At 31.9% G+C, this 26480-nt stretch overlaps 1 protein-coding gene and 2 pseudogenes across 1 annotated transcript; 2 read left to right on the top strand and 1 right to left on the bottom strand.

Annotated features, from left to right (window-relative positions):
- Positions 1 to 201: 201 nt before the first annotated feature.
- LOC128187449 (uncharacterized) lies at positions 202 to 1737 on the top strand (annotated as a pseudogene).
- Positions 1738 to 2352: 615 nt separating this feature from the next.
- Positions 2353 to 6637, top strand: LOC128189457 (glutamine synthetase-like). Its single transcript, XM_052861080.1, has 7 exons — positions 2353 to 2898; positions 3008 to 3165; positions 3915 to 4079; positions 4392 to 4574; positions 4912 to 5048; positions 5559 to 5758; positions 6188 to 6637. The coding sequence occupies exons 1-7, from the start codon at positions 2831 to 2833 to the stop codon at positions 6552 to 6554; spliced, it is 1278 nt and encodes a 425-aa protein (XP_052717040.1). The 5' UTR covers positions 2353 to 2830; the 3' UTR covers positions 6555 to 6637.
- Positions 6638 to 11337: 4700 nt separating this feature from the next.
- Positions 11338 to 25276, bottom strand: LOC128187350 (uncharacterized; annotated as a pseudogene).
- Positions 25277 to 26480: the final 1204 nt, after the last annotated feature.

Genomic DNA, 26480 nt, shown 5'->3' with positions numbered 1-26480 from the left:
TTAAAAAAAATTAAATTTAAATTTGATTTGCATTCTACAAAATCATGAAAATGGCGAACGTTAGAAACGTAAATTCTTGTTAACTCCTCACCGTTCTCGGATGATGCATACTAGTATATAAGGATTGTGAAGAGATAAAATTCGTTAATAATTTTAATTTCTTGCGTTACGTTAGTATAGCGAGAAATAGTTGTCCTAACGACATGTACACAATTTGTTGTGCCGAAAGGAAGTTCCTTTTCGTATATTTAGTAGCGTATATATTCTTAGTAATAGACAATGAAATAATAGTTTTGGGAAAGACGTGTTTGAGTAGAATTCTCAGGTTTTGAAGTTCAGTTTCTAGCACACGCTCTACCAGAGGAAGTCAAATTTTGTATGAGGGACGGTTGGAGAATAGAGTTAACTCAAACTATAACGGAGAAAGTTGATATGGCCGTAACGCGAGAGCAAGTGGATTTACTGAACAGTTTACAGACCATGATAGATTCAAAGCTTTCCAGCAAAATATTCAGCAAATATCGAATTCGCAACTTAACAGGATTGAAGAGAATCTTGACAAGCATTATGTTTTTCGTAAGAAAGGCAACGAAAACCGATACAAACATGAGGCACGAGTGTTATCCGAGTTGAAAGAAGCAAATCTTAATTCGACCACTATCAACGAAGAAAACGTCGAGTCAGCCAAGTCAAGCATCACAGAAGGTATAGAACTTGTGAAAAATCGACAAAAGCTTATCAAGTTGGCAGATTCTTCTCAGTAAGGGTGGAAAGTTGTTAAAAAATATGAATCAAATCCGATTGCAGCAGATTTGGACGACAAAAAGAAAATGAACCGGGCCCAAATGAGAGCGGAAAAATGGCCAGAGAAGACAGATTTTCAAGACGAAGAACTTACAGATTTGCGTCACACTATTAGAGGCAAGTAGCAGAGACCGTCTCTCGCATGGAAACGGACGTAAAAAGTTCTACAATCAAACGTGGCAGATGTAATGACTGTGGTGCCAAGGGCTATTAGAGCCGAGACTGTCCAAGAAAAGATGAAAATAAGATAAGTAGAAATAAAACTTCAGTTTTGGGCGAATTTAAAATTGAAATGAAAGCGAAAATTAATAAAAAAAAGTTGTCAAAAATTTCTAGTCATGTTGGCCGTTTAAAGTCACAGGTGAGTGAATGGGAAGGAATTGGGGCAAATAAATACATTGTTCAATTAATGAAAGTAGGTTATAGAATTCCATTCAAAATCGAGCCACCTTCGAAAGTGTTACGTTATAACAGGTCTGCGTTGAACGTCAAAACTTTTGTGACAAAAGAATTGGAAAATTTGTTACGAAAAGGGCGTTTCAAATGTCAGTAATATCTAAAAGTTGTAAATCCACTTACGGTTGCAAAAACAGATATGGTAAGCTGCGCTTAGTTCTTGAATGCAGAGATTTACACCCAAATTTGCATTAATATAAGTACATGTATGAGGATGCTTCGATAGCCAAAGAAATTTTAAAAAAGAGATATTTTATTTTTACATTTGATCTCAAATCTGCCTACCATCATATTGAAATTTTCAATGAACACAGAGAATTTCTTCTCTTTTCATGGGAAATGGATGAAAAAACTCATTATTATGTTTTCAATGTTTTACCTTTCGGTTTATCCACTGCTGGCTATATATTTACGAAAGTTCTTAGAGAACCTGTCAAGTATTTGAGAGCAAAATGTATTAGAATCATTATTTTTTAGATGATGGCATTGGAGCTTAATTTTTTTAAGATTGAACAAATTTTATAGCATTTACGTTAAGCAACATTTTGAAAAGCTAGGTTTTTTGTTTGCTGATGATAAATGTTAATGGCTTCCTACTCAAAATCTAGTATGGTAAGGTTTGTTGTGGGATATAGAAAAGGGAAACTTTTTATTACAGAAGACAGGATCCAGCGGCTTCAAACTTGTTTGAGCACTATTCATTTGAAGGTAATAAAAACATATTTTTTTTCAGTTTAAAGAAATGGCAAAATCAGAAGGCCAAAATATTTTATTGAGGGCAGTTATTGGTAAAACTGTCAGACTGAAGACAAGGTATTTGTATGATTGCATTATGAGTTGAGCAAGTTGGAACTAAAAGATAAAAAATTCTGCGAAAGCTTTCAACGAAATTAATTTTTTTGCGGGAAAGTTTAAATTCCTTAAACAAAAGCGATTGTCTTAATGAGTGTTTTAACGCATCAAATGTATGCGATTTTTTATTATTTTGTGACGCCTCAGATGTAAGCAATGGTGGTTTTATTGAACATATGTCTATTGACGGTCAAAAGAATAATGTCGAAAGTGTGTTTGCTGGTTGGTCAGAAAATAAAAGTCAGAAAAGTTCAACATGGAAAGAAATGGAGGCTGTGAACAGAAATATACCTAAATGCTTTTATTTGAAATTGTACATAGAGAAAAAATAACCGCATACTTCCTAAAAACTTATTTCATTTAAAGGCAGGAATAGTTCCGATTAAACAAGATTAATATGTAAAATGAATATGATTTGACAGGCGTTAGCAATTCTCCCATTTCTTTTCTGTTCGCACATCTAAAGTCTGCCGCATGAAGCATTCATAATTCATTTCGAAAGAACTGTCGTAAATCTTTGTAAAATCACGATGCACCCTTTTTAAACACAAGCATGCGTGGTTACAGTGTATGTTGTTTACATTGCAGAGAACATGCGACTGATTTAGTTGAACCTGCAGTCAAATCTGTATTTAATTTAGGACACATCGGAAGATTCGTCGGCTCTCTTTTTTGATAACATGTTAAAACATAGCCTGAATTACATTATCTATTTGACATGGAGAAGGCCTATATTAAGCTAAAGGTAAAGCTATCGCTGAAAAACTTCGGACAGCTGAAATCTGGGTACACTTTTATATGCAATACTGTTAACAATAAAACAAAAGAAGGTTTTTTTAAAAAAACAAAACGTATAAATAAACAATCTACTACAGTGAATTTCTCGCATTTGCAGAATCATGGAAACAAATGGAAAATTACAGTTTGTCTCCATGCCAGATATACCAAATTCATCCAAGCGCGTCATATTGGAATATGTGTTTGCCAACCATACTAATTATCAATTTTGGAGTAGGGTGAAAGTTGTGGATAGAGAACCAAAGACTGTGAACGGTAAGTATCTAATTTTGAATTCTTGAAAATAAAAATGAATTCTTTAAGCTAAAAGAAAACAAGTGGCACATACGCCATAACGCTCACCTTAGCAACAAAGTCCATTACTCTCCGCAATCCAGCTTTTCGGTATGAAATCTTAAAATATATCTTAATAATCATGTATAGTAAATCTTGTTTAAATAGATCTTCTTGATTGCTTCAGTTTTAAAGAGTAAGATTTTCAAAGATTTTCTCTATTTAGTCCTATGTAAGAATTCATCCCTATTGTGGCCTTACCCTATACTACCCTATAAAAGTGATGGTGATTAATCTATGCTTCTTTTAGAAGCTTTCACACACGTTTTTTGCTTTCATGGCCAACGTTTGCGAAGATGAATTTCATTTATTGATTTTTAATTCAATATTTCTTAATCACCTCCCTTTGAAAGATTGTGTGACCCTCTTTTAAGAAACCTTAATGTCCTTTGAAGAAGAGCACTTTGTATCAAGTTTAGTTAGAATTAGCTTATGGGTTCTAGAGAAGTCGAAATGTGAAATGTTTACAGACGGACGGGCAGACAGAAGGACGAATTACAAAAAGTGATCAGTGAAGCTCACTTGTGCTTTCAGATCAAACGACCTAGGAGTGTACTAAAAATCAGTAGACTTGATTTTTTAATTGTCGATCTTTCCGATATTTTGTCTTTTTGATATATCACGTCTGATAATGTGGTACATGTATACTGCTTCTTTTTGCTCTCTTTGAGATTGTCCTGCTTGGGATAGCTATATGTGGAACAGTGTCTACCAGAAGGACTCCGAGTTTATACCAATGCTTACGAAACCAGTAGCGATGTTCGAGAATCCGTTCCTGAAAAGTCCTCATAAACTTGTTTTATGTGATATGTGGAAGACAAATGATGAACCAGCTGGTAAATGGAGAGAGAGAGAGAGAGAAAGAGAGAGAGAAAGAAAAAGAGAGAGAGAAAGAGAGAGATGCAATTACTGACGAGAGTATCTTAACTCCTAATTGCATATTATTTTCCTCAATTATGCGTATAAGCTTCATCAGAGAGAAAGAGAGAGAGAGAGAGAGAGAGTGAGAAAGAGAGAAAAGAGAGAGAGAGGTGTTATTAATGGTGAGAACATCTAAATTCCTAGTTGCACATTTCTTTAGTTCATTGCTTATCATTATATTGAAATTCTTACACCATATGCGAATAAAATCATTTGTACTTATATAGGAATAAATACCAGAGTGCAATGCTTGGAGACTATGGAAAGGTTAAAAAATGACCCCAAAACAGGATTCCGTCCCAAGGTCCCCCATGACCCGTGGTTTGGAATTGAGCAGGAGTACATAGTGACCCGCAGTGATAACTTCCCAGCCAGCTATGAACCCAAGGACAATGACTATTCTACTCTCAGTAGGATACTATAAGCTTTTACACGGTTACGATTTTAATATGATCACTTGCTACCAAGCATTAGTAGCTAAATTCCATTTACGTAGTGAAAATATGTTGTAAAGTATGTTGGCGTTCCATGCTTTTTAAATTACTCATATTTAATTTAGAAAGCGTTGACAGTTGACAAAACCGCATTTTAGTAGACCGTGTATATTCAAACTATTCATCGTCCTTATAATTTTACTTCTCCAAAGCTCTAGAAACACCTGCAAGTTAATTTGAGCAATTGTGATGATGACATAGAATAAGTCATATATAAGCCACTTCAATAATTCGACGTCACTTCTCTTTGCAGTTCTCTACTGTAGTATGGGACATGTACACGACAGAAATGTGGCCCTAGAGAGAGACTTGTCCATGAAGCACCTGCAAGCCTGTATATACGCCGGGGTTAATGCCTGTGGCTGCATACGGGAAAATGGACCTTCACAGGTGTCTTCTTCATTATGTTTTGGCACACTGTCTATATATATTTATTGCATTAATTTAAATTTAGTTTACGCGTTTCGGACAATTCTCCTATAATGTAAACGGTTTTTATTAGATTTCTACATGATACAAAATTTTTATCAAATTGCACCAATTTTCAAATATTTCGTCAAAATCAAAACTAGATGTATTTAATGCATAACTACATGTACATAATTCTTTCTTTACACCAAAATCGTTGATCAGTCATTGTTTAAAAATCCTCATTTAAGCTAGGTATGTATATTTTTTTAATCTTCATGTGATGCGGTTAAAAGTTTATCATCTGAAAGGTTATATATTGATCAGTAGAACATCATTGATTAGGACGAATCTTAATGGGGAGAAAATCATGCATGGATTACTTTGGTTATTCATTAATCTTGGTGGTCGGTTTGAAATAATTGATTAATGATTTCTTCAATTGTATGTAAAATAAAACAACGCTATATATCAAATATATGATTTTATCAGTGGGAGTATCAGGTTGGGTCGTGTCCTGGGGTAGAAATCGGAGACCACCTACAGATGTCCCGCTACATCCTACTGAGACTAGGGGAGCAGTACGGACTAAGAGTGACTCTAAAATCAGTTCCAGTACGCGGAGAGGCCTTCTTTTCCGGTGGACATTTGAACTTCAGTGTCAGAAAGATGAGAGAAGAAGGAGGAATTAAGTACGTCACTCTTTACTTTTGAATGAACGTTATCATGACTTCGTTAAATAGCATAAAACAAATTTGATGTATGCATTTAGAAGATTAAATTTTATTTTTATAACGTATTGGTGTTTTACATTAGGTGAAGTAAGTTAACTCTTAGGAAATGAAACTATTAATACTTAAAGAAACGAGAATTGTATAAAAAAAATACAGGCAGATCCTTAGTAATTAAATGAAGTGGGGATCCTTAGTAATTAAATGAAGTGGGATCTTATTGTTTGCAAATATGTCAATATATAATGTTTTCATAGCACTAACAGATGCTTACATGTATTGTACACGGTCACAACAAAGATAATTGCTAAATGATACTCAGCAATTTCTCAAATATCATTATAAATTTTGATCAAGTATGACATTTATAATAAATTGACGTTGTTTCAGATTTATTCACCATGCAATCAACTTGCTGGCTAAATCAGACCCTATTCCTCTCCTCAAAATATACGACCAAACCTTAGATCAAGGCAATACAGAAAGGTTGACCAATACAAGTGGACACTGGCACCCGAAACAGGACGAGTTCGTGTTCGCGGGAGACAGAAAAGATTTCACAACCGTAAGGATACCACCTCTCGTAGAGGCGGAGGGGCGGGGTTACCTTGAGGATCGAAGACCCCCTTCCTCCGTGGATCCCTATGCCGCGGCAGCCGGACTGGTTAGAGCGTGTATATTTGGCGATTTTCTGCGACCTGGGAACGAACAGTTGAAGGACTTGTCTGTATGGGACAAAGACCCATCAGAATTGTAATGGATCGTTCTATTTTTTTTTACTGTTAATATGTCAATCATTTTTCAGATTAATTCATAAATAAAATGCATAATCATAATTTCTCCCTAGTTCATTATGTTAAGGAATGTCTTTTCTGGTTTTCGACTTGTTAAAATGAATTTGATTGAATGTTTATTAAATCAAGATGAAAGGAAATAAAATATTTTATCATACAACTTCAGATTGTTGTAGAGTTATGACTCTATTTTGGGTTTTTTTAAACAATAACATTTATGTTGGTTTTTTTTAACTAATGTGAACTAATAATGAGATCCGTGTACTTAGGTTTCAGAATATGTTTTAAAAAATGATTTTCCTATGAATTTACATTTTTATTAGCATGTTTAAGCGCTCATTCTAATAATAGACTTTTGTGATAAAATAACAAAATCGGATGTTCTTTCTTTCTAAATGGTCAATATATTAGCGTTTCTGTCAATTCATATCTTTATTTTTCGAGCAGGAAATACTTCGAAATCATAAATCTGTAAAGGATATCCAAAGCTTCACAAAAGTCCTTATAAACAGAGATATATAGCAGATTTCAGGAAATGTTCTACCAAACCTCTCTCTTTATTCCTTACTAAAATTCTTACCGTCGTGAAGGAGAAACTTCAAGAGTACTACACAACAATATACTCCAGAAGTGGTGTGAATCAGATGTGAATATTTAAAAAACTCTAAAAAATTATTAGAAACTTTGAGGTCACAAAATCTTACCAAAATCAATAGCATCAAAACGTACGATTTATCAACTCTTTATACAACCATTCCCCAAGACAAATTAAAATCTAGGTTTTTTTATATCATCGACAATTTTTCTTCTATAAAAATGGAAGTCGTAAAAATGCCTACCTTGTCATCGGAAATCTAAACAATGATTTTGTTAAAAACCATTCTGATTGCACACAGAAGTACTCTGAACTTGACATTAAAAAGATGCTTGACAACATCTATGAAGTTTTTAGAAATCAAGTCTTCCAACAATCTGTTGGAATTCCAATGGGCACCAATTGTGCCCCATTGTTAGCAGATCTATTTTTGTATTCTTATGAAGCAGACTTTATTCAGAAACTTGTATGTGAAAAAAATAAATCAATCACTGTGGCCTTCAACTCAACATTCAGGTATATCGACGACGTGTTATCAATCAACAATTGTTATTTCCATACTTACATCGACTCGATATATCCCAGTGAACATGAAATAAAAGATACCACATAGTCTGCGTTATCTGTTTCATATTTGGATATTTTACTGGACATGGACATTGATGGTAACCTGACAACAAAACTTTATGATAAACGCAATGACTTCAATTTTCTATAGTCAACTTTCCTTACTTGTGTAGCAATATACCTTTATCACCTGCATATGGTGTTTTCGTCTTTCAATTGATTCGATACGCAAGGGCCTGCTCTTCGTATGAACAGTTTCAAAGAGGGAGCAAGCTACTGACAAATAAGTTGATAAAAAAGGATTATCAACAGTCTCGCTTGAAGTCATATCTTCGTAAGTTCTATGCTCGATACAACGACCTTGTCAGCAAATACAATCTTCCACTGGGTAGCATGCTGACTAACGTTTTTCATACTAATTGTTAGACCATAATTAATCACCTAGTTGTCTACCGACTTTTCCGATTTTTTTCCCGATTACGACAAAGAGCACACGGCGAGTGTGACTGGTCAGCAGAGGACGTTCACTCCTCCTAGGCACCTGATCCTACTTGTATCTATTTCACCCCTGCGAATGTGTTCGGAATGTTTTCTTTATCGTTCTAAGTATGTAATAAATCCAGAGGTGCTCGAATGAAAGTTCACGAGACTTCACCGAGATTTGTTCAGTTCCTGTGAAATTTCGAGCGGAAGTATAAGTGTTCGGATTATATTCTCAAAATACGTAAGTACTGGTCGTTTTTCATATCGTATCCTACTTTGGTTTATGTTAAAACATGAAATTCATTTAATAAGTTCGTCTTATTTCACCATTTAGGGGGTTTTTTTTATATTAAAAGATAATATTCAGAACAGAGTTTTCGTTCGTGTTCAACCACGTGTTGAGTGGTTGAAAATATAAACATTGCGTGGCTTAATAAAATCATATCCATGTTTGATGCTTGTGGTGTGCAATACCGTGTTTTAAAAAAAATAATGGATGTCTGTTTTGCATAAAAACTTAGTATATCGAGTCATTTTCAAGGAACGTTCTGCATAAAATTGTATAGTCTGTTTCACTAAAGATGCTATTACTAGGTCAGGCGCGGATCGAAAATTAATCCTCAGGGGGGATATCTACTTAACATGTTAATTGTTGCAACAGCTGACAAAAACTATTTTTTGTATTGTCACATTTATTTCTATAACACATTTTATTCACCAATTAATAAAGTTAAAGTTTAAAATCAATAAACCTCTAGATTTAATATTTGACTACTATAGTACCTATAGATTCTATGAACTAGACTATAAACACGAGGTACGATTTTTACTGCGAAACTGAAAGGGTCAAATAAAACCACGTGTTCTAAAATTTAAATGACAATAACATTCGCAGGGGTGTATTTGGAGGTCAGTGTTGCTCGGCTTTGAATTTGTATTTCGTTTTATGGATTTTTGAGATGGTTCACGGTTTGTTATTGTCTTTTTTTCATTATATAAGGTCTTCATAATATGTAAAAATCAGAAATACAAGTATTTTTTTATTGGAAGCATAGAAATAATAAAAATATCTTAAATTATTAAGAAAAAATAGAGGAAATGCGGACTAAGCAGTATGGATTTTAGTTTAAGTATGTTTTCCTAACTAGTAGTATAAGCTTATAGACATTCTGATATTCTATCATTTCATTGGAGAATAGAAACTTCATATCCTAAACAAATGTCTACATAACTGTTTATAACTACATTTAATTTTATCATCCTTTTAGTTGAGGAAAAAGATAGTGACTTTGACCTGACCTTGATGCGAAAAAAAGATTGTCAAACTTGATTAAACTGATAAAATCATTTGTTTAAATGATCAGTTTAAATGTGTCCAAATTTTATAAATTTCTTCATATAAGAAGTAGGTCTGATAATGAGAAGATTCCTTCCTTACAACAGATATGTTATTCTATCTTAATAGATTTATTGATGATATTTAATAAAACAAGCATTCTGAGAGTATTGCATAATCAATACACGTCCCCTACCAGTTTGTGGAAATTGTGAAAACAATGCACTGTTATGCAGAATATCGAACCCGAACATTAAAAAATTGGAATATAAAAAATTAATTTTCTCGAAAATATGTCAACCAGACGCTACAAAAGTGTAAACTTGATCTGTAGTTTGACATTTTGAAGCTGTTCAGCAAATTTCATATTATTCCTCAAACGCATAAAGAAAAAAAGTGTGAAAAACTGAAGTGGGACAGAAAGACGGACGGACAGACAGACGGACTGACGGACGCAGAGATAAGCTATAGTCCCCTCCGGTGAAAACCGGTAGGGGACTAAAAAAAACCAGGGATTTTTTTTTTATTTTAGCTGCTTATTTGCCCTAACTGTGAATTGATTAATTTAATATTCGATAAGAATAAATATAAAATATTCTCAAGATCAAACATATGTGGATATTTATGAAAATATCCATAAACAAAGGAAAGATAGTTGGATATTACATGATTCATGCAAATAAAATCCTGTCTTTTGTAATGCCAAATCTACGTACACTGTTCATGTTTATGCTGTGTATTGAAACCTGATTAACAAGTAGAAACGTTTCAAAAGAAATTTTTTAAATACAGTTGAAAGAACAATATTTGAACCAAAAGTCTGTATATAAGTGTATGTGTATGTATTTAACACTTCGCTCCTCAGCAATGTTTGATAATTTTTAATTATCCTGATTTTTTTCATGTGTACCATAAATCTGTCTTTTTTGTAGAATTTTTTTTTTAGTTTTGAAGTGTTAATATTTCACACAGCTAAATAACGGAATGTTTGTCTTAATGGCTCTACGGAGACCAACTACATAAAGGTAAAGCGGTTCGAGCCACCGATGCATTAGTACAACCGGTTTTTAAAAATCTTATTTGATCTCAAACATTCTATGCAAAACTGCTGTATAATTTCGTATAATGCGAGGATACTATCCAAAGATTTCTTTTTTTATTATTTTTTTTTATTATTTCATTTATAAAGTTTAAATAATATATAACATTTTAATGAAGAAAAAATACTTTGAAGCTGAGGAAATGATTATCTTAAGCATCAAATAATTAGGCAAAATGAAATGCAAAGATATTTTACAACAGAGTAATACATTAAAAGAACAAAAGAACAATTTAAAGCAATCCGTTTGAACCCTATGTATTTATAGATATCAAATAATTAATCAAAATGTAATTCAAGGATATCTTAAGACATGTAAAAAATGAAAAATTAGTTTTTACTGAAAGCTGTGTTTTTAAAAAAAATTCCTGCCCTTACTTATGTCCTTTGGTCATGAATCAACGATATAAGTGATTTTAATATGTTTTCTACGCATATAGTCGGAGTATCTTTCCAGCCATACTTTTTCCAGTCACACTTTGTGATAAAAAATAATAGCTAGGTTTTCAAAGGGTGATTCGTACTTTTCCTAGTTCGCATTATAAATCATTTACAGTTGCATCAGTTTGGTAATTTAGTTTTAGTCTTAGAAAACATGTTGTGTACAAAAGAATAATTTAATATCCATTAGAATAGTTTGAACATATGATTATTTATAAAAAAGCATGAATGTGGAAGCTTTTATTACAGAAGACAGTTGGACATAAAAAGTAATACTAGTATCCTGCCAAAAAAAATATTATTAGTGTCATTTCTATAAAAAAAAAAGTGTCATTATAATACCAAAATAATGAGTTTTTTGGGGGGTTTCTTTTTTAAACAAGTTTAAACTTATATAAAAATGCACAATGATATCGAAAAAGTAAAGGAAATGGTCAATGACAAGGCGATTAAAACATGAGTGGCAAAACATATTAAGAAAAAAATGTAAAAAATATTTGCAATCTTTAAAAAAATGTATCCAACGGGTTTGGGTTTAACATACGTCGGCATTAATGAACTGACTAACAAAGCGATTAATATTAACACTAGTTTACAACGTACTACATGTACTTACCATGGGAAATACATTTGAAATACAAGACCAAAATACTAAATTCTAAAAAAAATCCACAATTTTGTTTCAATCCTTGGTTTTCAAATCTACTTAAAAATATACTCGAGAAAAAAATAATCAGAAAAACTAAATACATTTTTATGGTATCATGCAATATATTTGCGCTTTTTAGATTATAAAGGTATATAACTCTCTATAATAAATACTTGATAAATCAAAAGAATACATTTATTGGCGATTTTCTGGCAGTTGAAATATCTCCTGTATCGCCCTGACCATGGAATCGTCTCGGTCTACAAAGTGAATTTCCCGGAGACTCTTACAAGGATAGTTCCTGTTGAATGACATCACTGCTTTATAGTATTGCTGTACACACAGGTCCCTTGGTACGGCAAATATACCTAACAAAATAAAGATGATAAGAAAAAGGAAGAAGATGCTTATGGGTAATTTTATTCGTTTTCGATGGCTAAAATTGAAATATATATATGATTATATCGTTCAAAAACATATTTTCCCCAATAGGGCAATATAGAAAAAAGGCCAGTTTTCAGAAGATAAAGAGGGAAATACAGGAAGTTCTTAACCGAAAGTCAATGTCTAAAGTGATAATAATAATAATGATAATAATAATAAAGTCTAGATTACATTGTGGTCCTGTAAGTCGTTTAATTAATATCGAATAAGAGTAAGGATCATCTACTCATTTCCAGTTTAACTTTGATGTATGTAAAAGGAAATGAACAAGAAAACATTTTCAAATGTCCCTTTGAAATATAATTTAACTGGCAAAAATATCATTGGAGTGTGTAGTTTGCTTCAAAGTTTATTTACTTCAGTAAATTTCGTGTGTATATTTGAACAATTTTACGTTTTAAATTCCTATTTTTGATTTTTGCTCCTTCGTCATCCCCACGATCTTAGAAAGAATATCTATAAAGAGCCAGTGGGCCTTGAAATCTATCTTTACGCTAATACTGTAGGTACTTGCATACATGTACGATGTGTTTATGTAAAAATAATGTAAGAATGGAAATATTTTAAATATAAATTTCTTTTTTCGATACCTGTCATTAAACTATAAAATACAAGAGAATGTCACTGTACTGCAAAGTGATAATACGTAAAATATTTGTCATAAATTTAAACGGGGCCGTGGTACTACAAATAACGATGCATAATTTTGAAACAAAACAATGATCACGAGTAAAGTTAAACCATTCGAAAGTAATCCTCCTCCTTGATCATTGTAAGTTCAAATTATTCCAGAGAAAGTCATATTTTCACATTTTATTTCCTCATACCCCATATCTTCGGATAAGGCAACCTGCTCTGGTTGTGCTTTAAAACACCAATGTCAAACTTACCAGGACTTATTGCTGGAATTGCAATAGATTTCATCCTTCTGTCGTCTGCCTCTCTCATTGCAAGTTCGACACAGTTTTGCAGTTCCAGAAGACATCTACTTTTATCTCTATAATTTCCCCATCTTGGTCCTGCAGTGTGAATCACACACTTGTAAGGTAATTTGCCAGCAGATGTCACACAACATCTTCCAACTGGAATAGGACCATATTTCTGAACATAATCCCTGCTTTCCTGATCAAACTGGTATCCAGCAGCATCTGATATTGCAGCTGCTACTCCTCCTCCATGCATCAGATTTTCATTTGATGCATTAACAATGCAATCAACATCTAAACGAAGGATGCTGCCTGCATATATCTTTATCATTAAACCTTTCTTTGTGTTCACTTCTAAAGCTTGAATACGCGTACCTTTATTCAAATTAACGGAAGTACGTAAGTTTGGTGCCCTGTGCAATTAACTGTAACCGATTGTCTTGTTTTTCTACGAAGGAACGCCCTTCTCTTCTTGACATTTGTTCTGATGAGCATTTTTTTTGAAGCAAACTCTTTGTTTCTACAAGATCTATATAGTTGTTAGCAATGATTTCAATTTTATCTCCAGTCCTCAAAATGCAAACAGTTGGTTTCATCCGTTCGACCTCTTGCATTACCATTAAAACATTGATATCCTTACAATGGGTGAAAAAATCATCAGTGGACATCATTTGTATGCTCTTAAATAGATTATGTAGTTTCTCTACTCTATCATTATCAACAGTCGATTGAATACATAAATTCTTCCCATCGTAATATACTTTCATTGATATTTCTTTGAACCAGTCAAGTTGGTCTCCAAAGAATAACATTTTTCTAAAATCCTCTTCAGACATGTTGATGCTATTACCACTTGTAGTGTATTGCTTCTCTTGATTAATGTTAACCTTCGATGGTAAACTGACTTCTATGTTAGAAGTGTTCTCTTGAGGTTTTACTCCTTTGAATCTTGAATAAGGATCCTTTTTAGATTAGCCTTTGTTGCATTTTGTAGACGTTTTCTTAGTCATCACAACTTCCTTAACAACAAACAATTCAGTTTTTAAGGTGTGAACATTTGTACAATTGTTTATTTGCTTACATACTACTGTGCCCATGGATTTTTAAGCAAAGTGATAATTGACCTTAAATAAGAATAGATTATATTGATGAAGAAAAATAAATAAAATTTTAAATACAAATTATCAAGGCCTGTTTAAAGCAACTATATACCTGCGAACTTATTATCTTACCAATCATTTTAGGAGATTTTATTTATCTCGCATTCGGAGATTTTTTTAAAAAATGTTTCATTGGTAATTGTTTTTATTCTTTGTTTCCTAGTGCGATAAACAACAGGAAAAATTACCGATGTAACATAAATGTTAGCTTAATAAGGAGTAAGTTTTAGAAACACAATGTAATTAATATTATCCCAACAAAGAAAAAAAAACCACGAAAATATTGAAAAATAAATGTATTATGAGATATTTTTCTTAACAAATGCTTATTCTTCGATAACATGAAAAATTAGGTTTTGAACATCATATACATGTACAATACTTCTAAACAATGAATATGGATCAATAAAAAACATTCTTTGCAGAACAGATGCAGTTTCGTATTCGGTATTGTTTGAAATTCTTAAACCAATTTTTTTACAGGAGGCCCACACTGCTCATCGAGGAAACACTTTAAAGAGAATGTTTTCTTTTAATCTACTAATAGTTTTGTATTTTTGATAACATAATAATACTCACAGAGACTTGCTTTCCCCCGTCATCTGCAAAACACCAAAAATAATATTTTAATAAATGAAATACTGCATGACTAATTGTTAAAAAATAACGAACGATCGTTGAAAAACAATCCTACCCCTGATACTTTTATTTGGTTCGTTGACGTCGAGGACACCATTTAAAGTTGCCAGTGTTATTCCATTACTGACAACAATCCACGATAGTTTCATTGGTTTGTCTGGGACCCAAATTCCGATGAAAAATGAAAACGATTCATCAATGGCACACTTGATGATTTTGAAGATGTTTCCATTTACCATCAAACACACACCGACATCTTCGTCAACTATTAAATTTCCCGTTGAAGAAAACAACTGGACTTGAAATTGTACCTCTTGGCCTTTATTGCAAAATGCTGGTTTAACCACCACTTTGGATTTTGACGGAATTGCTTTTGATACCGACAGTGAGCCTAAACTATTTACAGCTGTTTCGAAAGTAAGCATTGACTGTGTGGAATATTTCATTGTATCCATACTGACTTTATTTTCAGATAAATGACGCTCCGTGGTTTCAAGCCGTGACTGGATGGTTTTTGCAATGTCTAAGAAATATTCATGATCATTTACCTCAGAAAATTCCCCATAGTAACTTGCTTGTTCGCATAAATCAATAAAAAGATTAAGTTGTACTTTTTCAGTTTCGATACAACTTTGTTTTTTACTCAATTGTGTGACAGCAGCATCGAATAACATTTTCTCTCTTTCTTGTATTGCTTTTTTGACGTCACTAAAGTGGGTTTTTATTTCTTCTTGAACTTGCAGGAATTCGTCTTGAGATTTTTTATCTATGATTTCTAACTCATCAAGAGATTGACGCGCTTGTTTAACTATCTACTGTAGTTATACATGCATTTTCAGCTACCTTCTCAGCACAACTAACGTTTCTAACAGTTGTCAATTTGTGGTTAAAAGCCTATCTATTTTAACAATTGAATGGGATCCAAAAGCTTTCAGAGTAGAGTGTAATTTGACACAGTCTGTACATATGAAAAGAGAGCATTCAAAACAACGATGGGATACTAGCTTATTGTGGGTACACATTTCGCAAGCCAAGCTAGTTTTTCCAGAATTAATACGAAATATTTTTATGACGAATTCCCTCGTACTGTCGGTGTGTAAATTGGTTTTGCCATTTCGAAAACAAATATGATTGCATTGACACGTGTGGCATTCATAACTTTGACTTTCTGAAGCAAGTATTTCCTGTGTGCAACTTTCACAAACCGCGTCTGAACAAGTAGTAAAAATGGTTTGTGATTATCATTATCAAACTCTTGTTTGCATTTGACACAAGATAAAAATTCTTTGAGTTTTTCCGGATCAGCAAAATAACTATGAACACCTGAAAGGCATAGAAAACGTCTTTTTTAAACTTATGAACATACACACACATATGTAAAATTTTATAATGCATGTTAGTGCTGTCGATTATATTTCAGTCATCTATTATAGTAGAAAATAAATATAGTGTTAAAGATTTACAAGTCTTATAATAAGAACGATAGAACAGAATACAATTGAATGGTAATTTTAATTTTGAGAGATATAATATCATTCTGAACTATTATCAATGGGCAAAGAAATGTATTTCTAATGATCCTGAGTATCACCTTTTTCTGATTCTTCTGTTTCGGTACTGGTCATTTTATCTTCCTGGTAAAAAAGAGGCATTTCGATATAAGAAACAATATAAAGAGAAAAGATACTTTACAATGGGCTATTTTTTAAACAGTATTTGAGAAAAAAACACAGCCATCAACGGAATTTGAACAAAGATTTTAAAAATATACTAGACTTTGACCCGTGCGTGCACGGGTTGACGTTGCATATGATATAGGAAATTTGCGAAATAGATTCAATATCATTGACTCACCGTATTGTTGACATTAACATTACCAAGCTTTAAGCCTAAAATAATGCTTGAATTTCACTACTCTCTACTTAGTTAGAGTAATCTGCGTTTCGAAACAGCAGGCCTTAACATCACACGTTATGTAGCAAAGAATTGCAGAATCGCTCAGAATCGATTTTGGAGAAAGTTAATGAAGCTGCATTGAAAACAACAGTTTAAAAATTATTCATAATAAACCATTTTGAGGCTGTAATAACCCTTCATCTAAAAATTTAATTCATATTAAAAAAGTTTCAACACTTTTTTTTACCACCGTTTTTTACTCGCTTCAATATTAACACACCACGTTGACATTCGGAACTCTCGGGATTTTTCATATTAACTGCACTGAGTTAGACTTATCTCCCGTATTTTCTTTGTTGACGAATACGCTATATAGCAAATTTTCAATAAAAATTTACATGTATTTGTGTTATCGTTTCTGAGTTTATCAAGGCAAATGTGATATTGTGGAAAAATAAACTATAGAGCCTCCCTTAATTTAGCGTGAATGAAATGCGCATGCGCAGGATTGTAAAATCCACATGATTTCCGGATTTTTGTTAGGAATTTTCGTTGATTATTAATTAGCAAAGCTTGATTGCGAAAAAATAAAAACAAATTGGTAATCTTCAGGTACCATTGATGTTTGAAATATATAAAACAAATACAGTACTCTTCCGATTTCTCGGTATCAAAGCTCAAAAATTAGAGTCTATTATTTTAATATAGTAGTATTGATTCAAAATCTATTATTTCCTAAATGTCTCAATTGCTCTTTAAATAAGTCATTAATTAACAATTATTTTGCGATTTGTTAGTCTAGACACAATTCTTCAAAACTCCTCACTGATTAAGGGACTTCACTATACACCTAGACACTACGGTTTAACAATAGAAAAAAACACAGATCAAAGCCTTTGTCATCCAATTACTTGCATTTGCTACGGTCATTGTTTTAGCTGTGAAAACTTTTGCACACTTCTTGGGTACCAATCATCGGTCTTGGATGTCAACAAACTGTTCTAATCATATACCTTGAAGCATTCCTAGCTGCATCATAAATTGTGGTACATGTATTGTAAATTTTGTTGATTTTTTTTTTTTTGATTTATGCTATTTTGATATTTATAACACCGCAATCCTCTTAAGACCACTCAAATTGCCAAAATTTAGTAACTTGTTGAACTTTGAACGTACATGTGTACAAAATACAACATATTAAAATCACTAACAAATAAAAGCATTATAATACTTTAAAGTATAAATTCTTTTAGTTCCTCTAATGTTCCATTATTGGTACACGTGTCACTTTATGAACAAGATTAAATACACAAAAATCGGAATACTTAAATGGTAGTATATGTATCGAAGATTAAAACTTTGAAAATATTCACCTTTTCTCTTATAAATTTGATGTTTGCTACCCTATTTATATTTTAATTGAATTAATGGAAAATCTTAATATACCTTCACTGGCGGCTTGGTGTTTTAGAATTATCTCCTTTTCAAATGATTGAATATTTTTCATTTATATGAAGAAAATAAACTTAAAATGATACATATATTCTAATTCTTTGAAATTGCCGCAAAGATTGGGGTGTGTTACTCTTTTGCACAGTTGATAACTGAAAACAAAACAAGAGGTGTGAATTGTGTTGCTAAAGCAATCTTTTTACTTAAGATTTATCTTCATTTTTAAATGCAATTTAAGGTGGTATTGGACATCTGTCGATTTTAATGTGGATTAATGTACATTATAATTAAAATTCTTTTACCGGTTGAGAATTTTCAAACTATACAATATTTAACCAAAAAAATACGTTTTAAAAATTTTAGGAATGGTAAAAATTTCAAAATCCCCAGCGGGATTCGAACTCATGACTTACAGATATAAAGTAACCCTCTAACCCACTGCACGGAGCTATTAGATGACTATTATGAGAAAGAAACTATTTGTAAATTATACTTGATTTTATTGTTTATTTCGATAAATTGTACGTCACAACATGGAGGTGTTCAATATCACCTTAAGAAGAATTGTCAATTATTGTTTTTAAACTATATACATATCTTGTATTTAAATAGACGATGTATTTACATTTTAAGGGGCATGATTACGATGCATTTTATTGAAAAATATTCTTCTTAACATAGTTCGTATTTTATTTTAACTTGGTTAAGGACATTTTTATATCTACATGTTTAATTGTAATATCTGATTGTAGAAATCATAAGATAATGTATTTTTTTTTACAGCTAATATTTTCCATTTTATTGTCATGTTTGTTTTTAAATGTCATTGGAATCCCCTCTTCACCTATTTCCAAAAGTTCTTTTTACTTCTACACAAAAGCGGTCAGTAGTTTATTTTCTGATTTACAAAAACAGCCGACTGGAAATTTTAACAACTTTCATTTTTGGAAGATAATTTACCAGTAGGTATATCAAATCTTCAATTGTAACCAATGAAGTTTTAATTCTTCGGTTTGCATGCCTTGCAACCTTTAAAGCTTTTAATGTTTAAAAAAATGCGTAAATGGCTGAGTAAAGCTGCATTGTAGGAACTGTACATTTGATACACATCTCAAAAAATATACATTTTGCACCGTGATAACAAATGCCAATTTGACCAATATCGGCAAATAATGTAACAACCTTGACTTTCGTAGGGCTTTTATGTACAATGTAACTGGTTTTCTTTTCATTGAAATAGTTGTCTTGTAGCCAATTGTTTAACTAAATTAATAATCCCGATGTTACGTACACTATTACACATTAGATACCAGTTTTAGTGATGAATTTAGTTGCTTAGTTGATTCACGAAATTAATTCTTTTATGAAGTACATTTTAAATAACATCTTGTTTTGGTAGTATCATTGGGCACGAATTTACATTTCCTTGAAACTTTACTTTTCTCTAATTTATTAAAAATCGATCCTAACGAATATTAAAGAAATAATAGTATACCATAAAATCAGAAGATGTTTCTGTAGGTTCCTCCTTGTTCTGTTGTGCCATCATGAAGTAAATTACTCTTTTGCTTTTCAATGCAAACTTCTTAAAACCAAACCTTCTGAAATATTAAGAAGAAATCCTTAAATAAGCTTAAAACAAAAAACATTTGAAATTTTCAAAATAGATGTAAATATGACCCACTACATGTAATAAGTCAGATATTTGTCACTAAGACAAGAGTAATGAAATTGTGTCCATTTTAATCATGATAAAATAGTCAAACTACATGTATTGTCAAAATGATGGTAGCGACTTAAAGAATATTTAATCTATAAATGGTAATGAACAACACCGTTTCCCTAAACATTTATTGCTTTTCTGTGTATTGAGCATCTGGTGTAAAATTTACCTAAACTGCATTACCTTGGAAGAATGTAAATTAATGAAAATCAAAATTAAAATACAATTTTGAAAATAAGCATTTTATCTATATAGAGAACCTGAAAAGCTAGCTTTGTTCTCTTATTGCAACACGCATGCTTGCTCGTTTAACCACATTTAGCCTTTTTTTATTTGGTACATATATATAAACACCAATTCAAGGCATTGAGAAATTAATTTCTTGTAAAGAAAATTATGATCCACCTACACAATTGTTTTATTTATCAACACAGAAAAACAAATCAAAGTTAACCAACTTTTAATTTTAAATCAAATATTTGTCTTCCGGGAAAAAAAATAATCACAATTTCTTTAATGTATATACTTAAATAGTACTTAATCCATGTATTGTTGTACTTCACTAACGTTAACATTGAGTTGATGATCGAGTACATGATGATGATGATGATGATGATGATGATGATGATGATGATTGGATACAAATCATATGGGTACCAGTAATACATGAATGAGTCCAAATTATTAATAGACGACAATGCAGATAAGCATAAGTACGGAAAAATTAAATGCTAATCTTAAATGGCGTCCATTAGATACAATTATTTTTCGTCTCGCCGTTGATACGATTAATGAGCCCGAAAGATATCTGTAGTCAGTCAGTTACATTCCTAACAAGTTTCTTATCTACCCGGGGACTATCAAGTTAGACATTCATTTACAAAAAGCGATAGAATACACAAGTCAAAGTTACAGTGGCCTAACTTTTTGTCCAATCTTTAAATGAATTTCATGGAATCAAACTCTTCAAAAGTATTATAATTACCTTTCAAATACCCTTTGAAAATCTTTGCTGCATCCTTGTGTAATGTTTCAAATTTTTATCTACATTTAAAATGACCCCCTTGTTATGAGAGTTTAAAAATATGTATTTATGTGTTATTTATTTATGTGTTATAACTTATGTACATGTATGCTTTTAAAGCATCATTGGAGTATCTAGTATTTTTAAGTATGTTCTATGTACCGTTTTGTAACAACCTTTTCCTCAGGTACATGTAACTGAAACACATGTTGTGAACTTGTTGCCTGACGCCATGACGTCAGGCATATCTAAGGTTTAAATTTGCATTCTCCGAAACAGTGCAGACAATGGGACAAGCAATATCATGATATTTCACAAAAAAGATTAACCGATGCATGTTTAAGATGTCAGCATTTACATTTACAATTGATGAAAATGTTATATGGCATGTAATAAAAACAGCGAGCAAGAGTTTTCAAGTAAAAGGGACGTTCACCATGCAGTGCATGTGTGTAATCCTGATTTAAAAATAGATCAGCATTCCACTATATTTGAACGGTGATAAAGGGGGAGGGGGTCGTCGCAACATGTTGTAACATATTGTCTATTACTGTACAATGTAAGTAATTATAGTTGGTGTTGAATTAGCATTATTACCAAGGAGTCATCAGTTTGGATTAAAACAAATATATTTATATACAGCTGGAATGTTCACTGGAGGAACTACATTGTAAATCGCCGAAGCGGAGTTTGACCCGATTTTCGTTCAGTTGGACGATTACATAAATCTTGAAAAGGGATCATAACTCGCGTGTCTTACTAAATGTACATTACTACATTTAACAATTACTAATCAAGTGTGAGTCTTAATTCGTTAGATTTCTTCCAAAACATCCGATCCAAAGTACATGTATAATATACATGTATGTAGTTGTTACAAAACAAAGGTCAATAAATTCATCTGACCCCCTCCCCATGGACCTCTGCCATTGGTGAGTTCATTCGTTGCGTGAACGGTAAAAGCAGGATTTCGCGCCATTATGTCTGCGTCCGTTATGATCATGCGAATACCCCAGAGCACACCATGCGTTTACATCACAGCATCGGGGTTGCGGTGAGGGGGGCTGTTTCCCCCCTCCCCTTTTTTTTGGGGGGGGGGGGCAGCTGGTACGTTTCTTAACTTCATATGATAAATGGAAATATCATGGATTTGCCCCCCCCCCCACCCCACTTTTGTATGCAATAAATGAAACTGCAAATAACGAATTCTAATTGAATTGAAGTTACAGTTTGGGTGTTTTTCCCATGAATTTGAGAATTCACACTATTTTAATTGCTTGTCAAGATGGTTTTTATGAAGCTGCCCACACACATTCATTAACAGTACGTGTTTGTATATCCTTTCATATTTTATTTGGTTGGAAATTTTTAAAAATGCCTTTCAGTTGGTTTTGCATCTTAATATAATAAATAAAATTAAAAAAAAACGACTATATAATCTCCAGCTTTCAAGCTTACATGTACATTCCTAAAAGATTGAATTAATAAAATAAATGAATTTCAAGTGATACATGTACATGTTCTAGATCGAAGAAAAGACAGATATTTCGTTCCGTTTATAAATTTATGATCAGCAGCGAAAATTAAAATTCATTTCTAATAAGATAGCCTAATTGAAAAATGCATGCTTCCATTGAATAATTTTGTTTAGTCAGGCAAGCTAATGAAGCTTTTTGGAAAGCTTTTTAAAATTACTTGTGCAACTTTTACTTTCACATACGAACGTACATGGGTACTCTTTGATAGTTAACGAAAGAGTTACGATATCGTACCTGTATTGTAATATTATTGCGGTATATACTTGTAATGGCATATTTCGCGCGTTATAAAATGTATTTTCTTGTTTTTTTATTGTCATCCCGGCCAGTTTCGATCTTTTTTCTGTTTACATTTTTGTTTATGCACATGGAATTTTGGGATACGTCCCTTTACTTCCGGGTTGTTTTTTTTCTTGATCCGCCGTTAAGATCTATGCGAACGACTATATTTTACCGGCAGTGAGAATGGCTCATTATAAGGTAATTAATTAATTGATTATTGTTGTGTGAATGAAAGTTATGTTATTTTATGATGAAATATTTATTATAAAGTTAATTATTCTATTGGAACTATTTTCCCCAATTTTTCCGTATACTCCGTAAGGGTTACGGATACGATTTTGTATGAGATTTCTTACGGGTGTTTATAAAAGGTGATTTTTCCGTAAATCGCCAGTCTGCTCTTTTTCATTTTTGGGTTAACGTCTCTTTTGGCTTTTTTCCTAAATTTCATTTATCTCTGTTTTACATATCTTGATTATTTTCAGATCTGGTTATTTATATTTAAGGGGTCATATTTAGATCAAGTTATTTAAGGGTGGATAAAAGGCCTGGATTTATTTTGTTACCATATTGTTGTTCATTTTGATTTGATATGCAGACTCAATAAAATGAAACTTAAATTCTGTGTTTGTTCGTCATTGCTGAAATTGATGTCCGAATAAGATAGTCATTGATTGCTATCTCGCTACACTTTTTTACTTTCAATGTTGTGTTGCAATTAAATTTTTAACTTTTTCTAATTTCCTCAGCAGAGGTTTCAGCAAATGTCGACGCTGCACTTTTATTCTGTTCTAGACACAACGATGTGACGTCAATTCAAAGGGCAACTACTCTAATTTAAAAGTAATTACAAAGGACATTACTATTCCAAACACTTTAAGAGCTTACGGAAGTCGAGAACGCAGCCTTTGTATTAAATATTGAAATGTTGAGATGAGTAGGCGAATTGTCGTCCATATTGCCGAATATTATTTCTCACCAGACTGATATAGAGATATATCCTGTAGTCTCGAGTGATGTATTAACCAATGAAAGTGTGACATTTCAGTTCATTGTAAAACAATTTGAAATGTTTAACAAAGCTTGTTATCGCGGAGAGGCCAGGTAATGAATAACTAAGCTGTTAGCCGGTATTTGCATTTATAAAACGGAAGAAAGAAGAGGGCACGAAAGTTAAAGGAGACAACCAACCTTTTTATCGACGTTATATGAGGAAACAAGGTATTGTGGCCACGGCATCATTAACATTTTCAAATTTCTCAACTTGGTTTTCATTTCAAATCCATTTAAGAGAAGTACCTAAATTTAAGGTCATAACTGAGACTTGAGAAAAAATAAAGATTGCTAAATCATTATATCGCAACTGCCAAATTTTTTTGGATTTTATCACAGAGGACACAACGGAGAAAGAATTGATTTGTTAAGGGTAGTACTTCTGCGATTATCGCTTTCTTAATTTCTTTAATTTAGTTCATGTACATATATATCTGTGGTGATTTAAGAAAATCTAATTGGTCTAAACAATATTGAATGAATGTTTATTTCTCTCAGCCCCTATCAATGGTACATAAGGTACAAAAAAACCAAAAATATTTACAAATGTACAAATGCTGGGTCAAGTTAAGAAGGGTACAGAATTGAATAAATCGAGCTAATTTTTTTTTAACAAATATGGACATTTTTTAATTGAATCAATGTCATAAGTATGCATAAGATTCCCAAATTTATAAAAGGTAACATTTGTTGAATATGTTATATATTAGATATGTCTTTGACAATAGTTATAAAGCTGACATAATTCATAATTTGGAGACTTTTCTTATTCAAAGAAGAAAAAATATTTGCTTTGAGACTTTTTAAAAGATTTGTTAACCTTACATAGAATAAAAATTTACAAAGAGATTTTTTTAAAAAATAATTGATTCTAAAGAATATATTTAAAAGATATGATTCCCATAAACTTTACTGGTATTTTTCAGAGGTGATAAATTTGTTACCATTACAAAAATAAAATTTAAAAAGAGGAATCTAAATCATTCATAAAGCTTTTAAAAAGCATATTTAGATGATAAGAATTATGTATTTAATGTTCTTGGTTTTATAAGAATTCAGTAAATTTTCTTGATAAACTAAAGGAACACAACTTAATTGTTACTGTCTACATGCTTGGAATGACTGGCATAATAAATGTTATCGTCGAATAATTATCTTATATGAATAAAATCATTAACTCTTGTAGTCTTTTAGATGAAATGAAGGTTAAATAAGGTCCAGCTTTTGTATTGCATAAATATCTCTTGTATGTTTACTATGAAAACGTACTATGTCTGAATAGAATGCGCAGATCTAGAATTTTTTCTCTTGTTTGCCAGGAGTCCGATGATTATTTTACTTTGTTGATGATGATCTGGATCAACCTCACCACTTCTTTTACTATGATTAAAAAGTACCTTAAAACCTATTCACAAATGTTGAATAGCGAAGGAGCCTTCTGGGCTTTCGTAGCAATTCTTATATGACGTGTTATCAGTTTATACCTTAGATCAGTACATTGTCAAAAGAAATGTAAAATAGGATTACGATATGCATAATTATATACAAAACATATATTTTTTTTCAATTTGACAAATATATATAATTTATTTAATACGTGAAAAAATCAATTTTGCCCATTACTGGACACAAATCAAAACGAAAGTTGGTATTGGTATAGTAAAAAAATATTTATTGACTGAATTTATTCTATCGTATTGTGTAAACAAGAACAGAAAATCGGCTTTGACTAAATCTTACCTCACATTGTCTTATGTTGTCATATGTTGGTTTTTTTATATGCTAGGAAAGGAATGCAAGCATTTTTTTCTCGTTCATTAGCCAAGTAGATATGCCACCAAAAAGGTAGATAAATCGATCATTACAGAAAAAATTGAATATCACCTATGGAAAACCAAAGGATTCAATACTCTCTCTCTCTCTTAAAGAGAGAGAGAGAGAGAGAGAGAGAGAGAGAGAGAGAGAGAGAGAGAGAGAGAGAGAGAGAGAGATCAAAGTTATATCATTATACCGTTATCACCATTTTAATTTAACATTTTAGATGTACGAGCATGTAGTGAATCTATTTTGATGCGCAATGAAAGATAAAAAAAGTTTTGTTAGACATGCGCTTTTGTAAGTGTGGAATACATTCTAAATAGTCATTGGTCATTTTTGTGAAGAACAAATGAAAATAATCATTAGACTGTAATTCAATTTTACACTTTAATCTGTAAAATTCACACTTAAAAATGTAAAATTCACATTTTAAAGTGTAAAATTCACACTTTAATCTGTAAAATTTACACCTTAGTCTGTAAATTTTACACTTTAATCTGTAAATTTTAAAATGTGTATTTTACAGATTAAAGTGTAAAATGTACGGATTAAAGTGTAAAATTTACAGATTAAAGTGTGAATTTTACACTTTAAAGTGTGGATTTTACAGACTAAAGTGTTAATTTTACAGATTAAAGTGTAAAATTTACAGATTAAAGTGTGATTTTACACTTCAAAGTGTGATTTTTACGAATCAAAGTGTAAAATTTGCAGATTTTAGTGTAAAATTTACAGATTAAAGTGTGATTTTACACTTCAAAGTG

The sequence above is a fragment of the Crassostrea angulata genome, chromosome 6 (assembly GCF_025612915.1).
Source record: "Crassostrea angulata isolate pt1a10 chromosome 6, ASM2561291v2, whole genome shotgun sequence".
NCBI lineage: Eukaryota > Metazoa > Mollusca > Bivalvia > Ostreida > Ostreidae > Magallana > Magallana angulata.
Note: the sequence above shows the minus strand (reverse complement) of the source record. Positions and strands in the feature narration are given on the sequence as shown.